We start from the raw sequence: 25,188 nt of genomic DNA, 5'->3' as shown, positions 1-25,188 counted from the left end.
ACTGACTCGTTCAGTGTTTCTTTTAGTGTGTGTTTTATAAGATTGTGTGACCAAAAACATGAGCGACTGACTCGTTCAGTGTTTCTTTTGGTGTGTGTGTTTTATAAGATTGTGTGACTAAACACATGAGCGACACTCTCGCTCATTGTTTCTTTTAGTGTGTGTGTTTTTATAATATTGTGTGATCAAACACATGAGCGACTGACTCGTTCAGTGTTTCTTTTAGTGTGTGTGTTTTTATAAGATTGTGTGACCAAACACATGAGCGACTGACTCGCTCAGTGTTTCTTCTAGTGTGTGTGTTTTTATAAGATTGTGTGACCAAAAACATGAGCGACTGACTCGCTCAGTGTTTCTTTTAGTGTGTGTGTTTGATAATATGTGAACAAAAACATGAGCGACTGACTCGTTCAGTGTTTCTTTTAGTGTGTGTGTTTTTTATAAGATTGTGTGACCAAAAAAACATGAGCGACTGACTCGTTCAGTGTTTCTTTTAGTGTGTGTGTTTTTATAATATTGTGTGAACAAAAACATGAGCGACTGACTCGTTCAGTGTTTCTTTTGGTTTTGTGTGTTTTTATAATATTGTGTGAACAAAAACATGAGCGACTGACTCGTTCAGTGTTTCTTTTGGTGTGCTTATTTATAATTCTATGTTTGTTTGTTTGAAGTTAGGCACAAAGTTACACAATGGGCCAGCTATGCATTGCCCATTGCAAGTATCGAAACCCGGTTTCTAGAGTTGTAAGTTTGACGACATGCCACTGTGCTTCTTCGAGGGCTATAGGATTGTGTGAACAAAAAATGAGCGACTGCATCGTTCAATTTTTCTTTTGGTGTGTGTGTGTGTGTATATAAAATTGTGTGAAAAGAAAAACGTAGGACCTTCATTTCTTTCTTAAAGTTTTTGAATTTTACATAAACCTCAATGGATAAAGCTGTTAACGGAAGTCGTAAGTACATTTAGTTTTTTTTTCACTATCTTCTTAGAGATAAATATATCTCAATAACGAACGAGCTTATTTTATTGAAGGTTTAAATTTGACAAACACTAGTGACGTCACAGCATTAATTTGAATAAAGTGGACTTCTACACCCTTTGTTTAACACTGGTCTACACCCTGAGCCAAAATTTTATTCCAGCAGTTTAATTTGTTTATTAATCTAAATAATTTATAAAAAATATTTATTATTTATGAACTTAACTTTTCAGCCTGATTAAAACAACAGAAATTCGTTTTATCTTATATTCGATTAAAATTTAATTTGATATTTTCGTCACTGAGTTCGCTTGCAGTATTACGTGTTAACACCTCCAGGTGGCTCATATGCACAAATGGAAGAATATTTCCTGATTTAATATTAATAAAGTTATTAATTTATTACTTTGTAACAACAGTGATCAATAACTGGGTTTCTAATGAGTTTCCGACTTTCGTTCTGTGTCCGCTTGACTACAGTATACATTACAGTAACTTTATGATGCTTTAAGTATCTTCACTAAGCTAATCAGGTAGGCGTCTTTGGTAAATGGTTTACACAAGTGAACCTCGTAAGTTATAATCTATTGCGTTGTCTTCTTTTCTGACTATAGATAGAACCCTCATAAATCCAATTTCCAAAGCTTAGAGCATCCAGTACCCTTTGAAAATCGATCTAACTTATCGTTGGCAGGTTAATTCTGTTTTGTTTTGTTTTGTTTTATATAAAAATAATGTTCCAGTAAGAATGATTAGGTTCTAGGCATTTCGAACCTCCAGTTAAGTAAGGAATTTTTTTTCTTTCCCGCTAGAATATTCCTGTGTTAAGCATTTCTCCGTAGCTAACGACAGACGATTGTTCCTTATGACGTAATAGTTTTGGTTGAAGAAGATAAAAACAGACGATTGTTCCTTATGACGTAATAGTTTTGGTTGAAGAAGATAAAAACAGACGATTATTCCTTATAACGTAATAGTCTTGGCTGAAGAAGATAAAAACAGACGATTGTTCCTTATAACGTAATAGTTTTGGTTGAAGAAGATAAAAACAGACGATTTTTCATTATGACGTAATAGTTTTGGTTGAAGAAGATAAAAACAGACGATTGTTCCTTATGACGTAATAGTTTTGGTTGAAGAAGATAAAAACAGACGATTGTTCCTTATGACGTAATAGTCTTGGTTGAAGAAGATAAAAACAGACGATTGGTCCTTATGACGTAATAGTTTTGGTTGAAGAAGATAAAAACAGACGATTGTTCCTTATGACGTAATAGTTTTGGTTGAAGAAGATAAAAACAGACGATTTTTCCTTATGGCGTAATAGTTTTGGTTGAATAAGATAAAACAGACGATTGTTCCTTATGACGTAATAGTTTTGGTTGAAGAAGATAAAACAGACGATTGTTCCTTATGACGTAATAGTTTTGGTTGAAGAAGATAAAACAGACGATTGTTCCTTATGACGTAATAGTTTTGGTTGAAGAAGATAAAACAGACGATTGTTCCTTATGACGTAATAGTTTTGGTTGAATAAGATAAAAACAGACGATTGTTCCTTATGACGTAATAGTTTTGGTTGAATAAGATAAAAACAGACGATTGTTCCTTATGACGTAATAGTTTTGGTTGAAGAAGATAAAAGGGTTAAGATGATTTCAAGACGAAGATTAGGCTTCTTCAGTGCACTACGATCATTAATTATAAGCAACTAGAACAATTAACACTAGAATTATGGACACTATTAATGATTCCAGTAACAAACACGCTGATTGGACAGAGATTCAAAACGCATTGAATTAAGTTTACGAGTGTTCTGGTGTACACAAAAACAAACATGGGGCAGTTTTAACTCAGATGAACAGTTTCTGCATATTAAAAATCAGGCAGTAATGATTAACAGGTTAGGTTAGTAGTGTTACCTTGATGTCCTTCACGAGGACAAGGTCTCACGTGCTATACTCGAAAACGAGGTTTCACGCTCTGACATACGATAGTGAGTTTTCAGTGTTTAACGGACAAATATATATATTTAAAAAAATGTTATCCTTTCTTCATTCAGGTCCAAATAAAAATAAAAACGTGTAACATTATAAGAATAACAATGTATAATGAAATAACTAATTTTAGACGTCTCCATAGTTACACAGTTAACAAAGGATGTTTGTGGACTTACAACGCTATAAACTGGGTTTGGATACCAGAGCACAGATAATCCATTGGGTATGTTTGTGCTCAACTTCAAACAAACAAACGAATATAAATTTAATTTATTTGTAAAATTCTCACAACCAAAATAACTTTTATTCGTGTGTTAAATGGCCAGTGTATCATGTTCTATAATAAACACTTAATTCATGGAATTTCTAACCAACAGTTTGTTAGGTTCTTTATCTAGAAACAGTCTAACTGGTCACGACTTTACTTGATACAATGATCTCAACAACAGACTTACTTTGAAATCGGAATGGTTTACTTGTGAAGTCCAGCCACGGTTTGGCCAGTAGACCCACAGTTACAGGTTTAGATAAGAGTACCTATGGTCACTCTTGAGCTGTTCTCAGAGTGTCGGTGATCATTTCTACAAGAGATCGTACAGAATAATGGGAAAACAGTATTTTCTAGATGTACTTCCACCAGATCCCTGAAAGTGTTCTGTTTGAAGATTTGTTTTTTTTGTTTGTTTTGAATTTCGCGCAAAGCTACTCTTGGGCTATCTGCGCTAGTCGTTTCTAATTTAGCACCGTAAGACTAGAGGGAAGACAGCTAGTCATCGCCACCCACCGCCAACTCTTGGGCTACTACTTTACCAACGAATAGTAGGATTGACCGTCACATTATAACGTCATATATATGTCATATTGTGTTGTAGTTTACTGAGTGCATAATTCTACTCGTGATTCATGACACGTTTTACTGACGTTAAGCATCCCTTATGTTACGCCATGTTTATGTCTACTAACTGACTTCCACACAACACGTAACGGTATCGTGGTGCAAGAGATTCAAACAGGTTAATACGTGGTTTGAAAACTACTCAGTTCTTGTTTTATCTTCCATTCGAAGACCTAAATTAAAATATTACTGTGTACAGCAAAAACATTGGTAGGTAGTATATAAGATAAAACCTAGTGAGCTAGTACCTACTTTTCAAGACCAACATACGGGATTCCTGTATTTCGGATTGCAACAAAAACCAGAAAGGTTTACAAAATCTTAAGTACAAACATTTTATAATGTCCTGGTAGTGCCAAACACAAACTTGTTATTTATGAATAAAGGTGTCTGTTCTGGTAGTGCCAAACACAAACTTGTTATTTATGAATAAAGATGTCTGTTCTGGTAGTGCCAAACACAAACTTGTTATTTATGAATAAAGGTGTCTGTCCTGGTAGTGCCAAACACAAACTTGTTATTCATGAATAAAGGTGTCTGTTCTGGTAGTGTCAAACACAAACTTGTTATTCATGAATAAAGGTGTCTGTCCTGGTAGTGCCAAACACAAACTTGTTATTTATGAATAAAGGTGTCTGTTCTGGTAGTGCTAAACACAAACTTGTTATTCATGAATAAAGGTGTCTGTCCTGGTAGTGCCAAACACAAACTTGTTATTCATGAATAAAGGTGTCTGTTCTGGTAGTGCCAAACACAAACTTGTTATTCATGAATAAAGGTGTCTGTCCTGGTAGTGCCAAACACAAACTTGTTATTCATGAATAAAGGTGTCTGTCCTGGTAGTGCCAAACACAAACTTGTTATTCATGAATAAAGGTGTCAGAATATGGAAAATAGGTGTATAATGTTGAAGGTAGGTGACAGAATATGGAAGATAGGTGTATAATGTTGAAGGTAGGCGACAGAATGTGGAAGGTAGGTGTATAAATGTTGAAGGTGGGTGACAGAATGCAAAGAAGATAGGTGTATAATATTGAAAATGTGATGACAGAAATGTGGAAGATAGGTGTATAATGTTGAAATGGTAAACGACAAGAATGTGAGAAAGATAAATTAATATAATGTTGAAGGTGGGTGACAGAATGCGGAAAGATAGGTGTATAATGTTAAAGGTTCAGCGACAGAATGTGAAACAAATTGTATAATATTGAAGAATGGTAAACACAGAATATGAAAGAATAAATTATATAAATGTTGAATGCGGTAAACGACAGAATGTGGAAGACAGGTGTATAATGTTGAAAAGGTAAACGACAGAACGTGAAAAATCAGTGTGTAAATGTTGAAATGTAGAGTGAGAGAATGTGGAAAGAATAGGTGTATAATGTTGAAGGTAGGCGACAGAACGTGGAAGACATATTATATAATGTTGAAAGGTAAACGACAGAATGTGGAAAGATAGGTGTATAATGTTGAAATGGTGGTAACGACAAGAATGTGGAAAGATTGGCGCTATAATGTTAAAAGCAGTAATACAGAATAATGGAAAACAGGCGCATAATGTTGAAGGTAGGTGAGAGAAAATGTGGAAGATAGGTGTATAACGTCGAATAGTAAAGCGACAGAACGTGGAAGATAAGTGTATAATGTTGAAGGTAAAGCGACAGAATGTGGAAGATAGGTGTATAATGTTGAAAGGTAGAAGACAGAACACAAACATGGAAGACAGGTGTATAATGTTGAAGGTAGGTGACAGAATGTGGAAGATAGGTGTATAATGTTGAAGGTAGGCGACAGAATGTGGAAGACAGGTGTATAATGTTGAAGGTAGGCGACAGAATGTGGAAGACAGGTGTATAATGTTGAAGGTTGGTGACAGAATGTGGAAGATAGGTGTATGATGTTGAAGGTAGTTTTTACAATGTTGAAGACAAGTATTAATATACACTTTGTTCTTGTATACTGATTACTCAATGGCAGAGAAGAACATAAGGGTTTATGTGACACTACTATAATTGTATAGTTTTTAGTTTGCTACTGTTGTAATAAAAACCTCCTACAGGTTCTTGTTGGTGTGACAGGGTGTGCTACGGTACCCTGTGTTTTCACTTTCTTACATTGTTTATTATTTCCTGAAGGAATGGAACCAAACCAGATGTAATGTATTACTTCATATTGCACTAACTGAAACACACTGTCGCTAGGGTTACAGAATTTTAAAAATTAACGGGAAATGAACGTACAGGTTACATGATTAACATGATATATTGTTAGAAACTACTTTAAATAAATACAATATTCCATGATCAACATGATACATTTGTTAGAAACTATTTTAAATAAGTACAATATTAATTAACATGATACATTGTTAGAAACTATTCTAAATAAGTACAATATTACATGATTAACATGATACATTGTTAGAAACTATTCTAAATAAGTACAATATTACATGATTAACATGATACATTTGTTAAAAACTGTTTAAAATAACGAAAATATTAGAGTAACATGATACATTTGTTAGAAACAATTTTAAATCAGTACAACATTGCATTAACATAATACATTGTTAGAAACTACTTTAAATAAGTACAATATTATATTAATATGATAAATTTCTTAGAAACTATTTTAAATAAGTACAATTTTAATTGATTAACATTATACATTGTTAGAAACTATTTTAAATAAGTACAATATTACATGATTAACATGATACATTTCTTAGAAACTATTTTAAATAAGTACAATATTACATGATTAACATGATACATTGTTAGTAACTACTTTAAATAAGTACAATATTACATGATTAACATGATACATTTGTTAGAAACTAGTTTAAATAAGTACATTACATTGTTAACATGATACATTGTTAGAAACTACTTTAAATAAATACAATATTACATTGTTAACATGATGCATTTATCAGAAATCATTTAAATAAATACAGTATTACATTGCTAGTAGCTACTATCACATACAAATTCATTGGTTGAAACTCATTCAAATAAGCACCATATTACCTTGTTGGCAAGTGTACATCATTGATTAAAACTATATAAAACAAGAGTACATCATTGGTTAAACTACTTTAAATAAGCACTATATTACATTGTTAACAAGTGTACATCATTGATTAAAACTATATAAAACAAGAGTACATCATTGGTTAAACTACTTTAAATAAGTATCATATTACATTGTTAACAAGTGTACGCCATTGATTAGAACTACTTTAAATAATTACCATATTACATTGTTAACAAGTGTACGTCATTGATTAAAACTACTTTAAATAAGTACTATATTACATTGTTAACAAGTGTACATCATTGATTAGAACAACTTTAAATAAGTACTATATTACATTGTTAACAAGTGTACATCATTGATTAAAACTACTTTAAATAAGTATCATATTACATTGTTAACAAGTGTACGCCATTGATTAGAACTACTTTAAATAAGTACCATATTACATTGTTAACAAGTGTACGTCATTGATTAAAACTACTTTAAATAAGTACTATATTACATTGTTAACAAGTGTACATCATTGATTAAAACTACTTTAAGTAAGTACTATATTACATTGTTAACAAGTGTACGTCATTGATTAGAACTACTTTAAATAAGTACTATATTACATTGTTAACAAGTGTACATCATTGATTAAAATTACTTTAAATAAGTATCATATTACATTGTTAACAAGTGTGCGTCATTGATCAGAACTACTTTAAATAAGTACCATATTACATTGTTAACAAGTGTACATCATTGATTAAAACTACTTTAAATAAGTACTATATTACATTGTTAACAAGTGTGCGTCATTGATCAGAACTACTTTAAATAAGTACCATATTACATTGTTAACAAGTGTACATCATTGATTAGAACTACTTTAAATAAATAGCACATCACATTTTAATGTGAGTACAATATTAATAGAAACTACTTTAAACAAGTATCATTTTATACCAGTGTAGAAACTAAGTTTAAGTTGGTTTTGCTGGTTGATATACAGATGTATTCCAAAATCAAAATAATTTGTATTTCGACCTTTGGCTTTCTTGTTTTCTTGTACTTTGGAACAAAGGAATTAATGTATTCAGCGAAGCGTAAGAGGTAGACTTCAGGATATAGACTACACTTGACAACCAAAAAGTTAAAACTATATAAACAGAACCCATGAAGAAGGTTTGTAAAATTACTGTTACGTTCAGTGTAATTTAAATTATTGTATGAATAAAATTAATAATTATGTTAATATTACGTGCATTTGACAAACCAAACCACTTGGGAGTTACACAAAAGTTGAAGTAATTAGGTAAGAATGGGCTGTATATTTTTATTACTCTGCTCTAATATGAAACACAGTTGTTGTTATAGACACCTTTGTTGTTTTTGTTTTCGGTTTCAAGAATATTATTTATAGTTTCTGCAAGACAAACGTGCACAACTACAAAATCTGGCTATAAATACAAACACAGTCCTGTCTCATTTCAATTCATCAGTTTTACCTCACTGTTTCTTCGAAAGTTAATGTAGCTACATGATTACTATTCGAATAAACCATTACAGCAATATCGAGTTGTAACGTTACGTGAGTTGTCAGCGAAATCTGAGAATGACGTTCGTCTCTGTACGTCAGCAGTAATCACACAACCTGGTGAAGACGTCACGTTTCTTCGAGTGAAAGAGACACCACCTAAAATGGTTAAAGTTCTGTTTCAGAATAAGTTAGTTTAATGGAAATAAAAAAAAATACTTGTTTAAAGAACGTAGATTTTGTTTTGTGCACAAACATACGTTGAATACTCGTAAGGAAAACTGACTTGAAGCCCATAGAAGAACCTTGTATTTTATTTCTTCCCAAGGTAAACATTCCTGTACTTTTGTCGTGCTTATTATTTCTAATATAAAGAATCAGAAGACATATTTAACTGTTAAAGTTTAACATTCAAATTGCCTCAGTGATTAACATCCCGAATTTCTCACATTATATTAAATAAATGAATCACTTTTACATGGTATTACGAACAATTCTAATATATCATATTTTTTTAAGTAGAGATAATTCGAACGAGGTCCGGCACGGCCAGCTGGTTAGGGCTCTCGACTCGTAATCTGAGGGTCGCGGGTTCGAATCCCTGTCACAGATAACTTGCTCGCCCTTTCAGCCGTGTAGGCGTTATAAAGTTACGGTCAATCACACTTATTGATTGGTAAAAGAGTAGTCAAGCGTTGGCGGTGGGTGGTGATCACTAGCTGCCTCTCTCTAGTCTTACACTGTTAAATTATGGACGGCTAGCGCATATAGCTCTCGTGTGGTTTCACGCAAAAAATGAAAACAAACAAAACTTCGAACGTCAGATACATGGAAGACATGGAAATATTAGGAACATCAGATAATTAGAATGTTTAGGTTTGGTTTGTTTTAGAATTTCGCGCAAAGCTACACGAGGGCGATCTGCGCAAGCCGTCCCTAATTTAGCAGTGTAAGACAAGAAAGAAGACAGCTTGTCATCACTACCTACCGCCGACTCTTGGGCTACTCTTTTACAAACGAATAGTTGAATTGACCGTCACATTATAACGCCTCCACGGCTGAAAGTGGGAGCATGTTTGGTGTGACGGGGATTCAAACTAGCGACCTTTGGATTATGAATTACAATGTTAGACGACAAATTTACGTGTAACTAATTGTGCTATCTATCGTTTACCATATAACGAAATGATCTTATCAGTACAACGTATCAAAACATCTGTTTAAAGTTTTTCATTTACAAAGATGTGAAAATTTAAAATACGTTTTTCACTTTAAATGTTCTAATTACTTACATTTCGCTGTAATATTCAGTTAAACCCCACACACTGCTTCAGTTATAGCGAAACGTTTGTTTTGTTACATTTCGCTGTAGTATTCAGTTAAACCCGACACACTGCTTCAGTTATAGTGAAACGTTTGTTTTGTTACATTTCGCTGTAGTATTCAGTTAAACCCCACACACTGCTTCAGTTATAGCGAAACGTTTGTTTTGTTACATTTCGCTGTAGTATTCAGTTAAACCCGACACACTGCTTCAGTTATAGCGAAACGTTTGTTTTATTGTTATCCTTTATGGCCCGGCATGGCCAAGCGCGTTAAGGCGTGCGACTCGTAATCTGAGGGTTGCGGGTTCGCATCCCTGTCATGCCAAACATGCTCGCCCTTTCAGCCGTGGGGGCGTTATAATGTTACGGTCAATCCCACTATTCGTTGGTAAAAGAGTAGCCCAAGAGTTGGCGGTGGGTGGTGATGACTAGCTGCCTTCCCTCTAGTCTTACACTGCTAAATTAGGGATGGCTAGCACAGATAGCCCTCGAGTAGGTTTATGCGAAATTCAAAAACAAACAATGTTATCCTTTATATATATTATTTCAGTTGTTTCTGTAAATTATTTGTCGTAGTTTTGTTAACTCATGGTCTTTGTTTCTGAACAGCTCATGTTTATTATTTCCTTTCTCAGAACCAATTAGTTGAATTTATCACTTCGGTTTCATGTACATGTTGTTCTTCTTGTTTAGTACCCCCGAGAATAGTCGAGGGAAACACTAGTACTGACCTCGAAGTCAGAGAAAGTGAAGAGGTGACACTGAGATGTGTCTCTACTGGGTCACCTGAACCTATCATAACCTGGCGAAGAGAAGATGGTCAACAAATTTCTACTGGGACCAAAAAGGGTAAAAATTAACCTTTAGTGACACGGCGGTTTAATTCATTTACACGTATGTTTCTCAGTAAACCCAATAACAGATCCGTGCTACATACTACTAGTGTTTCCCAATATACCCAAGAATAAATCCCTGCTAAGACTATTAGTGTTTCCCAATATACCTAAAAATAAATCCCTGCTAAGACTATTAGTGTTTCTCAATAAACTCAAGAGATGAACCCTGCTATAGATTTCTAGTGTCTCTCAATAAACTCAAGAGATGAACCCTGCTATAGATTTCTAGTGTTTCTCAGTAAATCCAAGAGATGAACCCTGCTATAGATTTCTAGTGTTTCTCAATAAACTCAAGAGATGAACCCTGCTATAGATTTCTAGTGTTTCTCAATAAATCCAAGAGATGAACCCTGCTATAGATTTCTAGTGTTTCTCAATAAATCCAAGAGATGAACCCTGCTATAGATTTCTAGTGTTTCTCAATAAAGCCAAAAGTATAACCACCGCTACATATTACTAGTGTTTCTCAATAAACCCAGAAGCAGAACACCCGCTACATACTACTAGTGTTTCTCAATAAACCCAGAAGCAGAACACCCGCTACATATTACTAGTGTTTCTCAATAAACCCAGAAGCAGAACCCCTGCTACATATTACTAGTGTTTCTCAATAAACCCAGAAGCAGAACACCCGCTACATACTACTAGTGTTTCTCAATAAACCCAGAAGCAGAACCCTCGCTACATATTACTAGTGTTTCTCAATAAACCCAGAAGCAGAACCCCTACATATTACTAGTGTTTTATCAATAAACCCAGAAGCAGAACTCCCGCTACATATTACTAGAGTTTCTCAATAAACCCAGAAGCAGAACACCCGCTACATATTACTAGAGTTTCTCAATAAACCCAGAAGCAGAACACCCGCTACATATCACTAGTGTTTCTCAATAAACCAAAGAGCAGACTGCTGTTAGGTGGAGTAACCATGAGTAATCTCAATAAATAAATTAAACATACACTTGTATATAAACAAGTTATCATAAGCCACCTGTCCATAACTGTAATGTACGGAAGTTGTTTAGAAGGATGAGTTGAGTTTCTTAAACCTAAGCGTTCCAGTAAACAGAGTCATACACCACCGCTTAGTTTTATTATTATTATCACCTTATGACATTTTCTACAAATAACACGAAATTAATGATAATTATAGATTACAAATACTTGAAGATATCACATTTTCATGTATCTTTAAAAGTTATTCATAAATTATGTCATAAAGTAAACTGGGAAAAGATATTCTATTTACTGTATAATTTATGCAGTCTTAAGTATTTGTGAAAATTGAGTTTTATTCTTTAAAGTAAATTTTCAACATTCCAGTTTTAATATAGAAGATCAAATATTTAATCTAGATAAAACCATGATTTTTGTCTCTCATCTTATAATGAATTATCTGTAATAAGATAATATAACCATATAGAGGAAACACAAATGGCAAGTCTTGTGATATAATTCCACTGTGTTTTCATGTTTTAGTTTCTTCAGTAATTGGACCATCTCTGAACATTGTAAATGTGAACAGGCATCACATTGGAGCCTACCTGTGTATAGCATCCAATGGTGTTCAGCCATCTGTCAGCAAACGAATCGTACTTGGAGTAAACTGTACGTAGTTATAAGTAGATTGTACTGGAGTTAACATGATTGTATTACTTGACGAAAGAGTTAGACGTTGGGTACAGCATGCAGAGTTGATGAGTAAACATCCTCTCAACTTGACAATACTACATACTGGGTGACCATATCTTAGTGACGACATTTGACAACAATATCTACTTATCAACAATATCTGTGTGACTACATCCTCTACTTGACAACACTATCTACTTATCAACAATATCTGTGTGACTACATCCTCTACTTGACAACCGTATCAACTTGACAACACTATCTACTTATCAACAATATCTATGTGACTACATCCTCTACTTGACAACACTATCTACTTATCAACAATATCTGTGTGACTACATCCTCTACTTGACAACACTATCTACTTATCAACAATATCTGTGTGACTACAGCCTCTACTTGACAACCGTATCAACTTGACAACACTATCTACTTATCAACAATATCTGTGTGACCACATCCTCTACTTGACAACACTATCTACTTATCAACAATATCTGTGTGACTACAGCCTCTACTTGACAACCGTATCAACTTGACAACACTATCTACTTATCAACAATATCTGTGTGACTACATCCTCTACTTGACAACACTATCAACTTATCAACAATATCTGTGTGACTACATCCTCTACTTGACAACACTATCTACTTATCAACAATATCTGTGTGACTACATCCTCTACTTGACAACACTATCTACTTATCAACAATATCTGTGTGACTACATCCTCTACTTCTGACAACACTATCTACTTATCAACAATATCTGTGTGACTACATCCTCTACTCTGACAACACTATCTACTTATCAACAATATCTGTGTGACTACATCATCTCTACTTGACAACACTATCTACTTATCAACAATATCTGTGTGACTACATCCTCTACTTGACAACACTATCTACTTATCAACAATATCTGTGTGACTACATCCTCTACTTGACAACCGTATCAACTTTACAACACTATCTACTTATCAACAATATCTGTGTGACTACATCCTCTACTTGACAACACTATCTACTTATCAACAATATCTGTGTGACTACATCCTCTACTTGACAACACTATTTACTTATCAACAATATCTGTGTGACTACATCCTCTACTTTACAATACTATCTACTTATCAACAATATCTGTGTGACTACAGCCTCTACTTGACAACCGTATCAACTTGACAACACTATCTACTTATCAACAATATCTGTGTGACTACATCCTCTACTTGACAACACTATCTACTTATCAACAATATCTGTGTGACTACATCCTCTACTTGACAACCGTATCAACTAGACAACACTATCTACGTATCAACAATATCTGAGAACACCTTTCCTGTATGTTTAACAGTACTTACTATTTAAGTAACCTGCTTTGAAAGAAAATATAAATATCCTTTAGTATATCAAAATATGTAATTAATATACATATATATATATATATGTACCAGTTGTAGTACCCGGAAATTTATGATTAGTAAAAGGTTGTGTTAGGGCACGAAAGGTTGTATGCCTTATATGAAATGGAAAAAAAACCGCCCGTAAAAACCACAAAATACAAAATAGCAAACCACAAATTAGCGTATATATCTACATGAACCCAACGAGTCTTCACATAAAATTTGATGAAGATCATCCATAATAGGTGGAGATGACAATGAAAGACAACAACACCCATAAAACCGCAAAACACAAAACTGAAAGTGTGTCTTTACTTTCGCGTGTACTTAATGTCTCAATAAGAAACATTAGTGTCTCAGTAAAAAACATTAGCGTCTCAATATAAACATCAGTGTTTCAATAAAACACAACGCTGTCTCACTAAGACACGATCGTGAAACTGTAACGTGTTTCCAGGACTGGTCTACTGACCAAAAACTACATCAGGGCGGCAATGTATTTGTTAATAACACTAAACACTTAACGCAAACGAAATTATCAAACATCATACTGATATTGGTGAATATTCTAAATATCTTATGATTACCCCTAACAGCATGAATACTTAGTGAGAAGGTTACGCAGTCGTGTTTTGTCTATCGGGGTAAATTATTTTATTTTAGATTTGCTAGGCTGTAAAATCTATAGTATAAACAACAAACCTGCACACAGTTGTTTAAATCCATAATGAGCTAGCTAAGATTAATGTATTATATCTAACTGATACTTCTGTATACTACAGAGATATTAGAATAACTGATACTTCTGAATTCTGGAGATATATCAAAATAATTGATACTTCTGGATACTAGAGAGATATTAGAATGATCGATTACCATTTTATATTTCCCAGTTCCTCCTCTAATCGAAGTACCGAATCAGGTGGTAGGGGCCGCTACAAGGACTGACGTCACCCTAGACTGTAACCTTGAGTCCCATCCGAAGTCAGTTACTTACTGGACCAGAAAGAGAAACGTTATTGTTATCTCTAACTCCAAATACAACATCACGGAAGTTCCCCAAGGACTTTACAAAAGTCAGATGAAACTTCGAATCCGAAACCTTCAACCCGAAGACTACGGAACTTACAGCTGTTCAGCGAAGAATTCCCTCGGGGAGGCAGAAAACAACATTAAACTATATGGTGAGAAATTAAGCAAACACGGTTCATTTACCTCTTCACGTGCCCCATCTGACGTACAGTAACTTGTCAGTGTCATTCTGTCTGGTTCCGATACCGATTTGTATAGGTGAAAACAATCACTGTTTTAATGGTAATATTTGTGCGGTTTGCAGCATAAAGACGAAATTCTGACACACTAGAGAGATATTAGAATGACCGATTACTATTTTATATTGGTGTGGTTTACACCATAAAGACGTAACTCTGACAACAATGTGGTGTGGTTTACACCATAAAGACGTAACTCTGACAACAATGTGGTGTGGTTTACACCATAAAGACGTAATTCTGACAAGAATGTGGTGTGGTTTACACCATAAATACGTAACTCTGACAACAATATGGTGTGGTTTACACCATAAAGACGTAACTCTGACAACAGTGTGGTGCGGTGTACACCATAAATACGTAACTCTGACAACAATGTGGTGTGGTTTACACCATAAATACGTAACTCTGACAACAATATGGTGTGGTTTACACCATAAAGACGTAACTCAAAAAACAATCTGGTGTGGTTTACACCATAAATACGTAACTCTGACAACAATGTGGTGTGGTTTACACCATAAATACGTAATTCTGACAACAAAGTGGTGTGGTTTACACCATAAATACGTAACTCTGACAACAATGTGGTGTGGTTTACACCATAAAGACATAACTCTGACAACAATGTGGTGTGGTTTACACCATAAAGACTTAACTCTGACAACAATGTGGTGTGGTTTACACCATAAATACGTAATTCTGACAACAATGTGGTGTGGTTTACACCATAAATACGTAACTCTGACAACAATATGGTGTGGTTTACACCATAAAGACGTAACTCTGACAACAGTGTGGTGCGGTGTACACCATAAATACGTAACTCTGACAACAATGTGGTGTGGTTTACACCATAAATACGTAACTCTGACAACAATATGGTGCGGTTTGCAGCATAAAGACGTAACTCAAAAAACAATCTGGTGTGGTTTACACCATAAATACGTAACTCTGACAACAATGTGGTGTGGTTTACACCATAAATACGTAATTCTGACAACAAAGTGGTGTGGTTTACACCATAAATACGTAACTCTGACAACAATGTGGTGTGGTTTACACCATAAAGACATAACTCTGACAACAATGTGGTGTGGTTTACACCATAAAGACTTAACTCTGACAACAATGTGGTGTGGTTTACACCATAAATACGTAATTCTGACAACAATGTGGTGTGGTTTACACCATAAATACGTAACTCTGACAACAATATGGTGTGGTTTACACCATAAAGACGTAACTCTGACAACAGTGTGGTGCGGTGTACACCATAAATACGTAATTCTGACAACAATGTGGTGTGGTTTACACCATAAATACGTAATTCTGACAACAATATAGTGTGGTTTACACCATAAAGACGTAACTCTGACAACAATGTGGTGTGGTTTACACCATAAAGACATAACTCTGACAACAATGTGGTGTGGTTTACACCATAAAGACTTAACTCTGACAACAATATGGTGTGGTTTACACCATAAAGACGTAACTCTGACAACAGTGTGGTGCGGTGTACACCATAAATACGTAATTCTGACAACAATGTGGTGTGGTTTACACCATAAATACGTAATTCTGACAACAATATAGTGTGGTTTACACCATAAAGACGTAACTCTGACAACAATATGGTGTGGTTTACACCATAAATACGTAACTCTGACAACAATGTGGTGTGGTTTACACCATAAATACGTAATTCTGACAACAAAGTGGTGTGGTTTACACCATAAATACGTAATTCTGACAACAATATAGTGTGGTTTACACCATAAAGACGTAACTCTGACAACAATGTGGTGTGGTTTACACCATAAAGACATAACTCTGACAACAATGTGGTGTGGTTTACACCATAAAGACTTAACTCTGACAACAATGTGGTGTGGTTTACACCATAAATACGTAATTCTGACAACAATGTGGTGTGGTTTACACCATAAATACGTAACTCTGACAACAATATGGTGTGGTTTACACCATAAAGACGTAACTCTGACAACAGTGTGGTGCGGTGTACACCATAAATACGTAATTCTGACAACAATGTGGTGTGGTTTACACCATAAATACGTAACTCTGACAACAATGTGGTGTGGTTTACACCATAAATAAGTAATTCTGACAACAATGTGGTGTGGTTTACACCATAAATAAGTAATTCTGACAACAATGTGGTGTGGTTTACACCATAAAGACGTAACTCTGACAACAATGTGGTGTGGTTTACACCATAAAGACGTAACTCTGACAACAATGTGGTGTGGTTTACACCATAAATACGTAACTCTGACAACAACGTGGTGTGGTTTACACCATAAAGACGTAACTCTGACAACAATGTGGTGTGGTTTACACCATAAAAACGTAACTCTGACAACAGTGTGGTGCGGTGTACACCATAAAGACGTAACTCTGACAACAGTGTGGTGCGGTGTACACCATAAATACGTAACTCTGACAACAATGTGGTGTGGTTTACACCATAAAGACTTAACTCTGACAACAGTGTGGTGCGGTGTACACCATAAATACGTAACTCTGACAACAATGTGGTGTGGTTTACACCATAAAGACGTAACTCTGACAACAATGTGGTGTGGTTTACACCATAAAGACTTAACTCTGACAACAATGTGGTGTGGTTTACACCATAAATACGTAATTCTGACAACAATGTGGTGTGGTTTACACCATAAATACGTAACTCTGACAACAATGTGGTGTGGTTTACACCATAAATAAGTAATTCTGACAACAATGTAGTGTGGTTTACACCATAAAGACGTAACTCTGACAACAAGGTGGTGTGGTTTACACCATAAAGACGTAACTCTGACAACAATGTGGTGTGGTTTACACCATAAAGACGTAACTCTGACAACAATGTGGTGTGGTTTACACCATAAATACGTAACTCTGACAACAATGTGGTGTGGATTACACCATAAAGACGTAACTCTGACAACAATGTGGTGTGGTTTACACCATAAAGACGTAACTCTGACAACAATGTGGTGTGGTTTACACCATAAAGACGTAACTCTGACAACAATGTGGTGTGGTTTACACCATAAATACGTAACTCTGACAACAATGTGGTGTGGTTTACACCATAAAGACGTAACTCTGACAACAATGTGGTGTGGTTTACACCATAAAGACGTAACTCTGACAACAGTGTGGTGCGGTGTACACCATAAAGACGTAACTCTGACAACAGTGTGGTGCGGTGTACACCATAAATACGTAACTCTGACAACAATGTGGTGTGGTTTACACCATAAAGACGTAACTCTGACAACAATGTGGTGTGGTTTACACCATAAAGACTTAACTCTGACAACAGTGTGGTGCGGTGTACACCATAAATACGTAATTCTGACAACAATGTGGTGTGGTTTACACCATAAAGACGTAACTCTGACAAAAATGTGGTGTGGTTTACACCATAAAGACGTAATTCTGACAACAATGTGGTGTGGTTTACACCATAAATACGTAACTCTGACAACAGTGTGGTGCGGTGTACACCATAAATACGTAACTCTGATAACAATGTGGTGTGGTTTACACCATAAATACGTAATTCTGACAACAATTTGGTGTGGTTTACACCATAAATACGTAACTCTGACAACAATGTGGTGTGGTTTACACCATAAATACGTAACTCTGACAAAAATGTGGTGTGGTTTACACAATAAATACGTAACTCTGACAACAATGTGGTGTGGTTTACACCATAAATACGTAATTCTGACAACAATGTGGTGCGGTGTACACCATAAAGATGAAACCTCGAGAAAAATGTGATTGATTAAATATGAGGAAAATAATATAGAAATATTTTTCGGACTAATTAATAATTAATTTTAATTAATATTTCAATTTACACTGAGATTAAAACGATGAATATTTATCTACCTTAATAACATTAGCCAGTTTTGTAGTTTATGCTTGAAAGGTCTTAAAGATGTAAATATTATCTAGAATCTCAGAGATCCATTTCGACTGTGTTTCATTTGTTTCAGAAACAGTTAAGCTGAAAATACATTCTGTAAGTTACAAATACTTCACAGAATGACTTTTACATGAGATTATACATGACAGAATATTCGCAATAACAAAGTTTATTTATTATATCTCGTATTCTGCACCTGTATAATGTGAAGAACTGAACACACACTTTTATTCATTCCAATGTAGAGGTTTTCCTCAACCAACATTATGTAAGATTATACTTGACAGTAAAATTATGTTACATGAATAGTGTTTATGAATATTATTATGTTAACCTATTATCAGAGAACTCTGTTTATAAACGGACAGTAAAGATTTACAGTCAGTTACACTAAATGCCTGTAACGGAAAGCAACAAGCTGTGGCGTGGATACAGTACAGCATGGTGTCTGTTTCAGACGAGACTCTAAGCCAATCCAACAAATACTGTTCTCATATTATCTATAACGTAAAGTCATAAGCATGTTAATTTCATGGGACACTCACGACCCCTTGGAAAGAGTCTGCTCTTTATGACCTACGTGAAATCGCTGTGCGGGAAAAATCGTCTCTTTGGACGCTTCTGGTCTTAAGGGCTTCCAGTTACATTTGAACTGGGTCAAAGTTCGTAAAATAGAGGAATAGTGAAATATTCAGTCACACCTGTGTAGAAGTGTATGTTTAGTAGAGACGTCTAGCCGTGGATCCGAACTTTCTTCGGCACGTTCAAGATGACATCAGCTATGACGAAAAATTTTATTTTTTTGTATTAAAATTGTAATACTAAGTTGCTTTGCGACGGTTATCTTTAGACTAAATGGAAGGTAAATACTTGATAACATCCACCGCCAACTCTTGTCTACCTGAACAGTGTGATTTTATCTTTAATGTTCTCACGCATCCAAAGTGTAGAGAGCTGAAAGGAGCCAAGAACCATGAATTTTCGGATGAGTAAGCTAACTAGTAGGTCACACATGACCTCGAAATTGAAAGAAACACAATACCCAGTAGGGTACTTCCCAAACTAAGTGTTTGTACAGTATTAAACGTTTGTCTGCAGTAAGATAAAATACTTCGACTTGGAAATTTAAACATTTGACCTGAGCTCGTAAGCAAAGCTCAAACCACGTGACTTGGACATTTTCTGTTTTTTATCTATATACCAGTATATTCTATCAAAACGTTAATATATATATATACCAGTATATTCTATCAAAACGTTAATATATATATATATATATATACCAGTATATTCTATCAAAACGTTAATATATATATATACCAGTATATTCTATCAAAACGTTAATATATATATATACCAGTATATTCTATCAAAACGTTAATATATATATATATACCAGTATATTCTATCAAAACGTTAATATATATATATATATACCAGTGTATTCTATCAAAACGTTAATATATATATATACCAGTATATTCTATCAAAACGTTAATATATATATATATATATATACCAGTGTATTCTATCAAAACGTTAATATATATATATATACCAGTGTATTCTATCAAAACGTTAATATATATATATATATATATACCAGTGTATTCTATCAAAACGTTAATATATATATACCAGTATATTCTATCAAAACGTTAATATATATATATATACACCAGTGTATTCTATCAAAACGTTAATATATATCTATATACCAGTATATTCTATCAAAACGTTAATATATATATATATATATACCAGTGTATTCTATCAAAACGTTAATATATATATATATATACCAGTGTATTCTATCAAAACGTTAATATATATACCAGTGTATTCTATCAAAATGTTATGATACTTACATCAGATTAATCACAAGTTAACTGAAATGTTTATATATTTTTATATATATATAAACCACGCCCAAATTTGTAGTTCTGGTCCAAAGCGACCATTCAGCAATAATCACACAGGCAAACGTAGTACTGAAGGACGTTTTGACAGCTGTTTCAATGTAGCTGTATTGTTAAGTTATGTAGATCCAAGGAACGTTTTGAAGACATACCATTGAAGCGAAATATTACAAAGTGTTTTGTATATTAACAGACTTTGAAACCACACCCTAAACCAATAGCAAAGTTGAGGCGGAACACACTACATGTTTTAACAGAACATTTGTCTGTCTTCTTCACGTATGTTCTGTTTGAACATGTAGGATGTTCCTTACAGAAAGAGAGAGATCACTTATTATACTTATAACGTTTGGTTTCCCTAACTCATTATTCTAATGTGCTTATATTCGTATATCTCTCAAAGTAGCTTCAAATAGCTGTTGTACTTTGGATCTGATGTCCATGAACAGTGGAAATTCTGTGAAAAGTTTGTTTTAAAAATTTTCGGAATGGTTATTGGAGACACACGTGCCCACGTGAAACCTTCCTGAAATTATTAATTCGTTTTGTCTCTTATTTATAGAGATTCCAGCACCAGTGCCCTCACCACAGACCAGTTCAACACCCAAAGCTCTTAAGCCTAAGCCTGAAAAACTGTGGAACGGCCATTCACATAACAATGTGGCTAAGCCTAACGAAAACGGTACGGTTGAGGTTTATCTTAGGTTGTACGGTTTAGTGATAAAGGTTAGGCTTCGTAAACTTTAAATACTCAATAAAAGTCATTGTGAATTATATTCTGGGATGAAAACTGATACAAAGTTTACAATGACTTCCCTATCATCATTTATTCACGCTGTACTTGTCTGGTTACTACTAACAATAGTATTTAAAGTAATACAATATTTAGTTTTGGACTAAATGCTATCACTGTAACACGTTACGTCCTTTTTCATCACGAAAATAATATACAAGTTGTTGTGGTGAAACTCGATTACTCTGGACTTAAAAACTAACACGAGTAAAGTGCGATATGTTTAATATGTAACATTTTTTTCTGTTAAGAGAGATATTTAACATACATTCCATATTCAACTTGTCTTTTGTGTTTGTGTGTAATATAATATATGTGTCCAAACTTTGTGCATGTGATAGATATATCCAAGTTCTATATGTGTAATATGATATACCTATCCAAACTTAACACATGTAATATCCTATATACATCCCTAGTTCATACGTGTAACATAATATACATATCCAAGCTATATACATGTAATATGACATACATATCTCATCTAGGTATATGTAACATGATATAAACACCTTGTTACTCTTTAAGTAATATGACATTTATTCCTATTTTATACGTGATATGATAGATATGTCCACTCTCAATTTTAACATGATATACATATATACATCTTTTCTGTTATGACTCTTTATAACTAATGAGCCAATAATTCCTGTTGTAAATACCACATACTCGACAGTGGACGTAAACTGACCTATATCGTGCACTAAATGCGGCAGTTGGGCAGATCAGTGTGCCAGGTATGAGTCATTTTTGTCTTTCTTTTGACAAATTTAATCTTACGTCTGTCTTGTCCACAGGGGTCACTACCGACGTAATAGAAAAGGTCTCGCTATCTTACGTCATCCAGTTTACATCTTCAACAACCATTGTTTCCGGTAAGTGTGTTTGTTTTTTGAGTTTCGCGTAAAGCTACTCAAGGGCTATCTGCACTAGCCATCCCTAATTTAGAAGTGTAAGTCTAGAGGGAAGGTAGCTAGTCATCATCACCCACCGCCAACTCTTGGGCTACTCTTTTACCAACGAATAAGTGGGATTGAACGTAACATTATAACACCCCCACGGCTGAAATAGCGAGCATGTTTGGTTTGATAGGGATTCGAACCCGACCCTCAGATTACGAGTCGAATGCATTAACCACCTGGCCATGCCGGGCCGGTATGTGTGTCCTGCATCGAATATTTTAAAACAGAGTGACGCAATTTACCGAACCAAACTGGAAAGACGAACTTGCTACAAAAACAAATCAGTAGGAATATAAAACGCAGTGAAAACCCTCTTGTGTATGTAAAAACGGCTCGTTTGGGTTGAGAAAATATTTTACATAGAAGAGCGAACAACGTTTCGACCTTCCTCGGTCATCGTCAGGTTCACACAGAAAGAGGTAACTGACCGTAAGCTGACCACATGTTTGAAAGGGGTTGTGTAACTGAGTGTCGGAATATAGAGGGCGGTGTTAGATGTTTGAATATATAATTTTATTTATTTTATATTAATATAGGTATAAAGGCGTTCCTTTATATTGGTTTATTTTGGGTTTAAGTTGTTGTATAAGTAAGGCTTCTTTAATTTTGCGTTTGTTCATGTTTGTTTCTTTATTTAGTATTTAAGTGTTTTCTATGGTTATGTTGTGTTTATTTGACTTGCAGTGTTCGAAAACATGCGAAGGTGACTTTTTTATGTTCTTTGAATCTGGTTTCCATTTTTCTACTTGTTTCTTCAATATAGAAGTCGTGGCAGTTATCACATTGTATTTTATAAATAATGTTGGTGTGGTGTTTGTCAGTGTAGTTTTTACATAGTATAGACCTCAGTTTTGTGCCTGGTTTTTGAATAAATTTGGTATTAACTGGAATGTCATATTTTGTTACTAGTTTTTGCTAAATGTTGGTTATTTTTCTGCTGATGTCAGGAATATATGGTATACAGCAGTATATGGATTCGTGAATTTTTGATTCGTGAGATATATTTACTTTTGTTGGTTGATTTTGCTTTCTGTCTAGGTGTGTGCGTATAATGTTTTCTACGGTTTGTGGAGGAAACTTATTGATGTTGATGAAGTATTGTTTTATTTTGTCTAATTCATCGTTAATTTTATCTGGTGAGCATAGTTTTATGGCTGTGTTTATTTGGTTTCTTAGCGTGTTGAGTTTTTGTTTTGTTTCATGTGCTGAGTCCCAAGGAATGTATAGTCCAGTAAGGGTGATTTTTTCGGTGGATTTCTGGTTTGAATTGTGTGTCGGTTCTTGTAATTTTGAGGTTAAGAAATGATATTTGATTGCTTTCTTCCTGTTCACATGTGAAGTTAATGTTGGGATGTATAGAGTTAATGTGATTGAAAAAATTAAGTATGTTTTCTCTAGATGTGTATTCCGCAACCGTGTCATCTACATATCTGTACCAGTATAGTAGTGGATGTAATGCTGTGTTAATTGCTTGTGTTTCAACTTGTGTCATAAAAATATTAGCTAGAACTGGTGATACTGGGTTGCTCATGCTTAGGCCATTTGTTTGTATATAGTTGTGGTTGTTGAACATGAAGTTTGTTTTTATCGTGGTGAATTCTATGAGGGTTGCTAACTTGTTACTGGGAATTTCTATAGTAGGGTTAGGGTCTCGGATATAGAGTTCTAAGGCTATTTTGCAGGCTTCAATGGTTGGAACTTGTGTAAAGAGGGATATAACATCGAAACTGGCCATTAAGGCTTTATGATTAAGTTGATTTAGATTAGACTTGAAATTAAAAGAGTCTTTGATGAATGAGCTGGCTGATGTTACATATTTGGAGAATGCCCATGCTATGTATTTACCAAGATTGTAATTAAACGATTCATATGTGGACATTATTGGTCGTAATGGACAATCTGGTTTATGAGGTTTGGGGATACCGTATATTTGTGATGTGCGTTAGTCGGTTTTACGTAGGTATGAATACATTAAAACATCTAACACCACCCTCTACATTCCGACACTCAGTTACACGACCCCTTTCAAACATGTGGTCAGCTTCCGGTCAGTTACCTCTTTCTCGACATCACTGAAAAACCCTCTTATGTTTTTCACTGTGTAAGATCCACTATTAAAACAAAGTAAAATATTTCGTAACCAATACAAATTGAAGATTCATTATTTAGTTGTTTAAAATTATTTCAACCAACGCGTTGATTCAACAAGATGGAAAAAACAGTTTAGAAACTATCGGGTCATATTAAACAAATGACTGATTTACTTGTATTAATATAAAAAAATAAATTACACCAAGGAAACCAAATAACACTAGGTAGTGTAACGAAACAAACAACTTGAAAGTTAACTAATAAACTCAACAGTAACCAAACATCACATAATAACGTGTCAAATCGACAATCTTGGGAGTTCAGTAACATACTCTGTACTTATTATAATATAAAAAAACATCACATTATAACGTGACAAAACGTCAAACTTGGAAGTTCAGTAACATACTCTGTTCTTCTTATAATTTAACGAAACATCACATAACGTGTCAAAACGACAAACT

General features: G+C 34.4%; 1 protein-coding gene across 1 annotated transcript in view; it reads left to right on the top strand.

The window, feature by feature from the left end:
• The first annotated feature begins 9,566 nt into the window (after positions 1 to 9,566).
• Positions 9,567 to 25,188, top strand: part of LOC143241697 (lachesin-like) — a 385,365-nt gene continuing 369,743 nt past the window's right edge. The window contains exons 1-6 of the mRNA XM_076484927.1: positions 9,567 to 9,588; positions 10,461 to 10,616; positions 12,143 to 12,271; positions 14,606 to 14,896; positions 21,438 to 21,557; positions 22,469 to 22,546. Of these exons, the coding sequence (XP_076341042.1) occupies positions 9,567 to 9,588; positions 10,461 to 10,616; positions 12,143 to 12,271; positions 14,606 to 14,896; positions 21,438 to 21,557; positions 22,469 to 22,546 (796 nt within the window). The remainder of the gene's footprint in view (positions 9,589 to 10,460; positions 10,617 to 12,142; positions 12,272 to 14,605; positions 14,897 to 21,437; positions 21,558 to 22,468; positions 22,547 to 25,188) is intronic.

The sequence above is a fragment of the Tachypleus tridentatus genome, unplaced genomic scaffold (genome assembly GCF_004210375.1).
Source record: "Tachypleus tridentatus isolate NWPU-2018 unplaced genomic scaffold, ASM421037v1 Hic_cluster_1, whole genome shotgun sequence".
Taxonomy (NCBI): Eukaryota; Metazoa; Arthropoda; class Merostomata; order Xiphosura; family Limulidae; genus Tachypleus; species Tachypleus tridentatus.
Note: the sequence above shows the minus strand (reverse complement) of the source record. Positions and strands in the feature narration are given on the sequence as shown.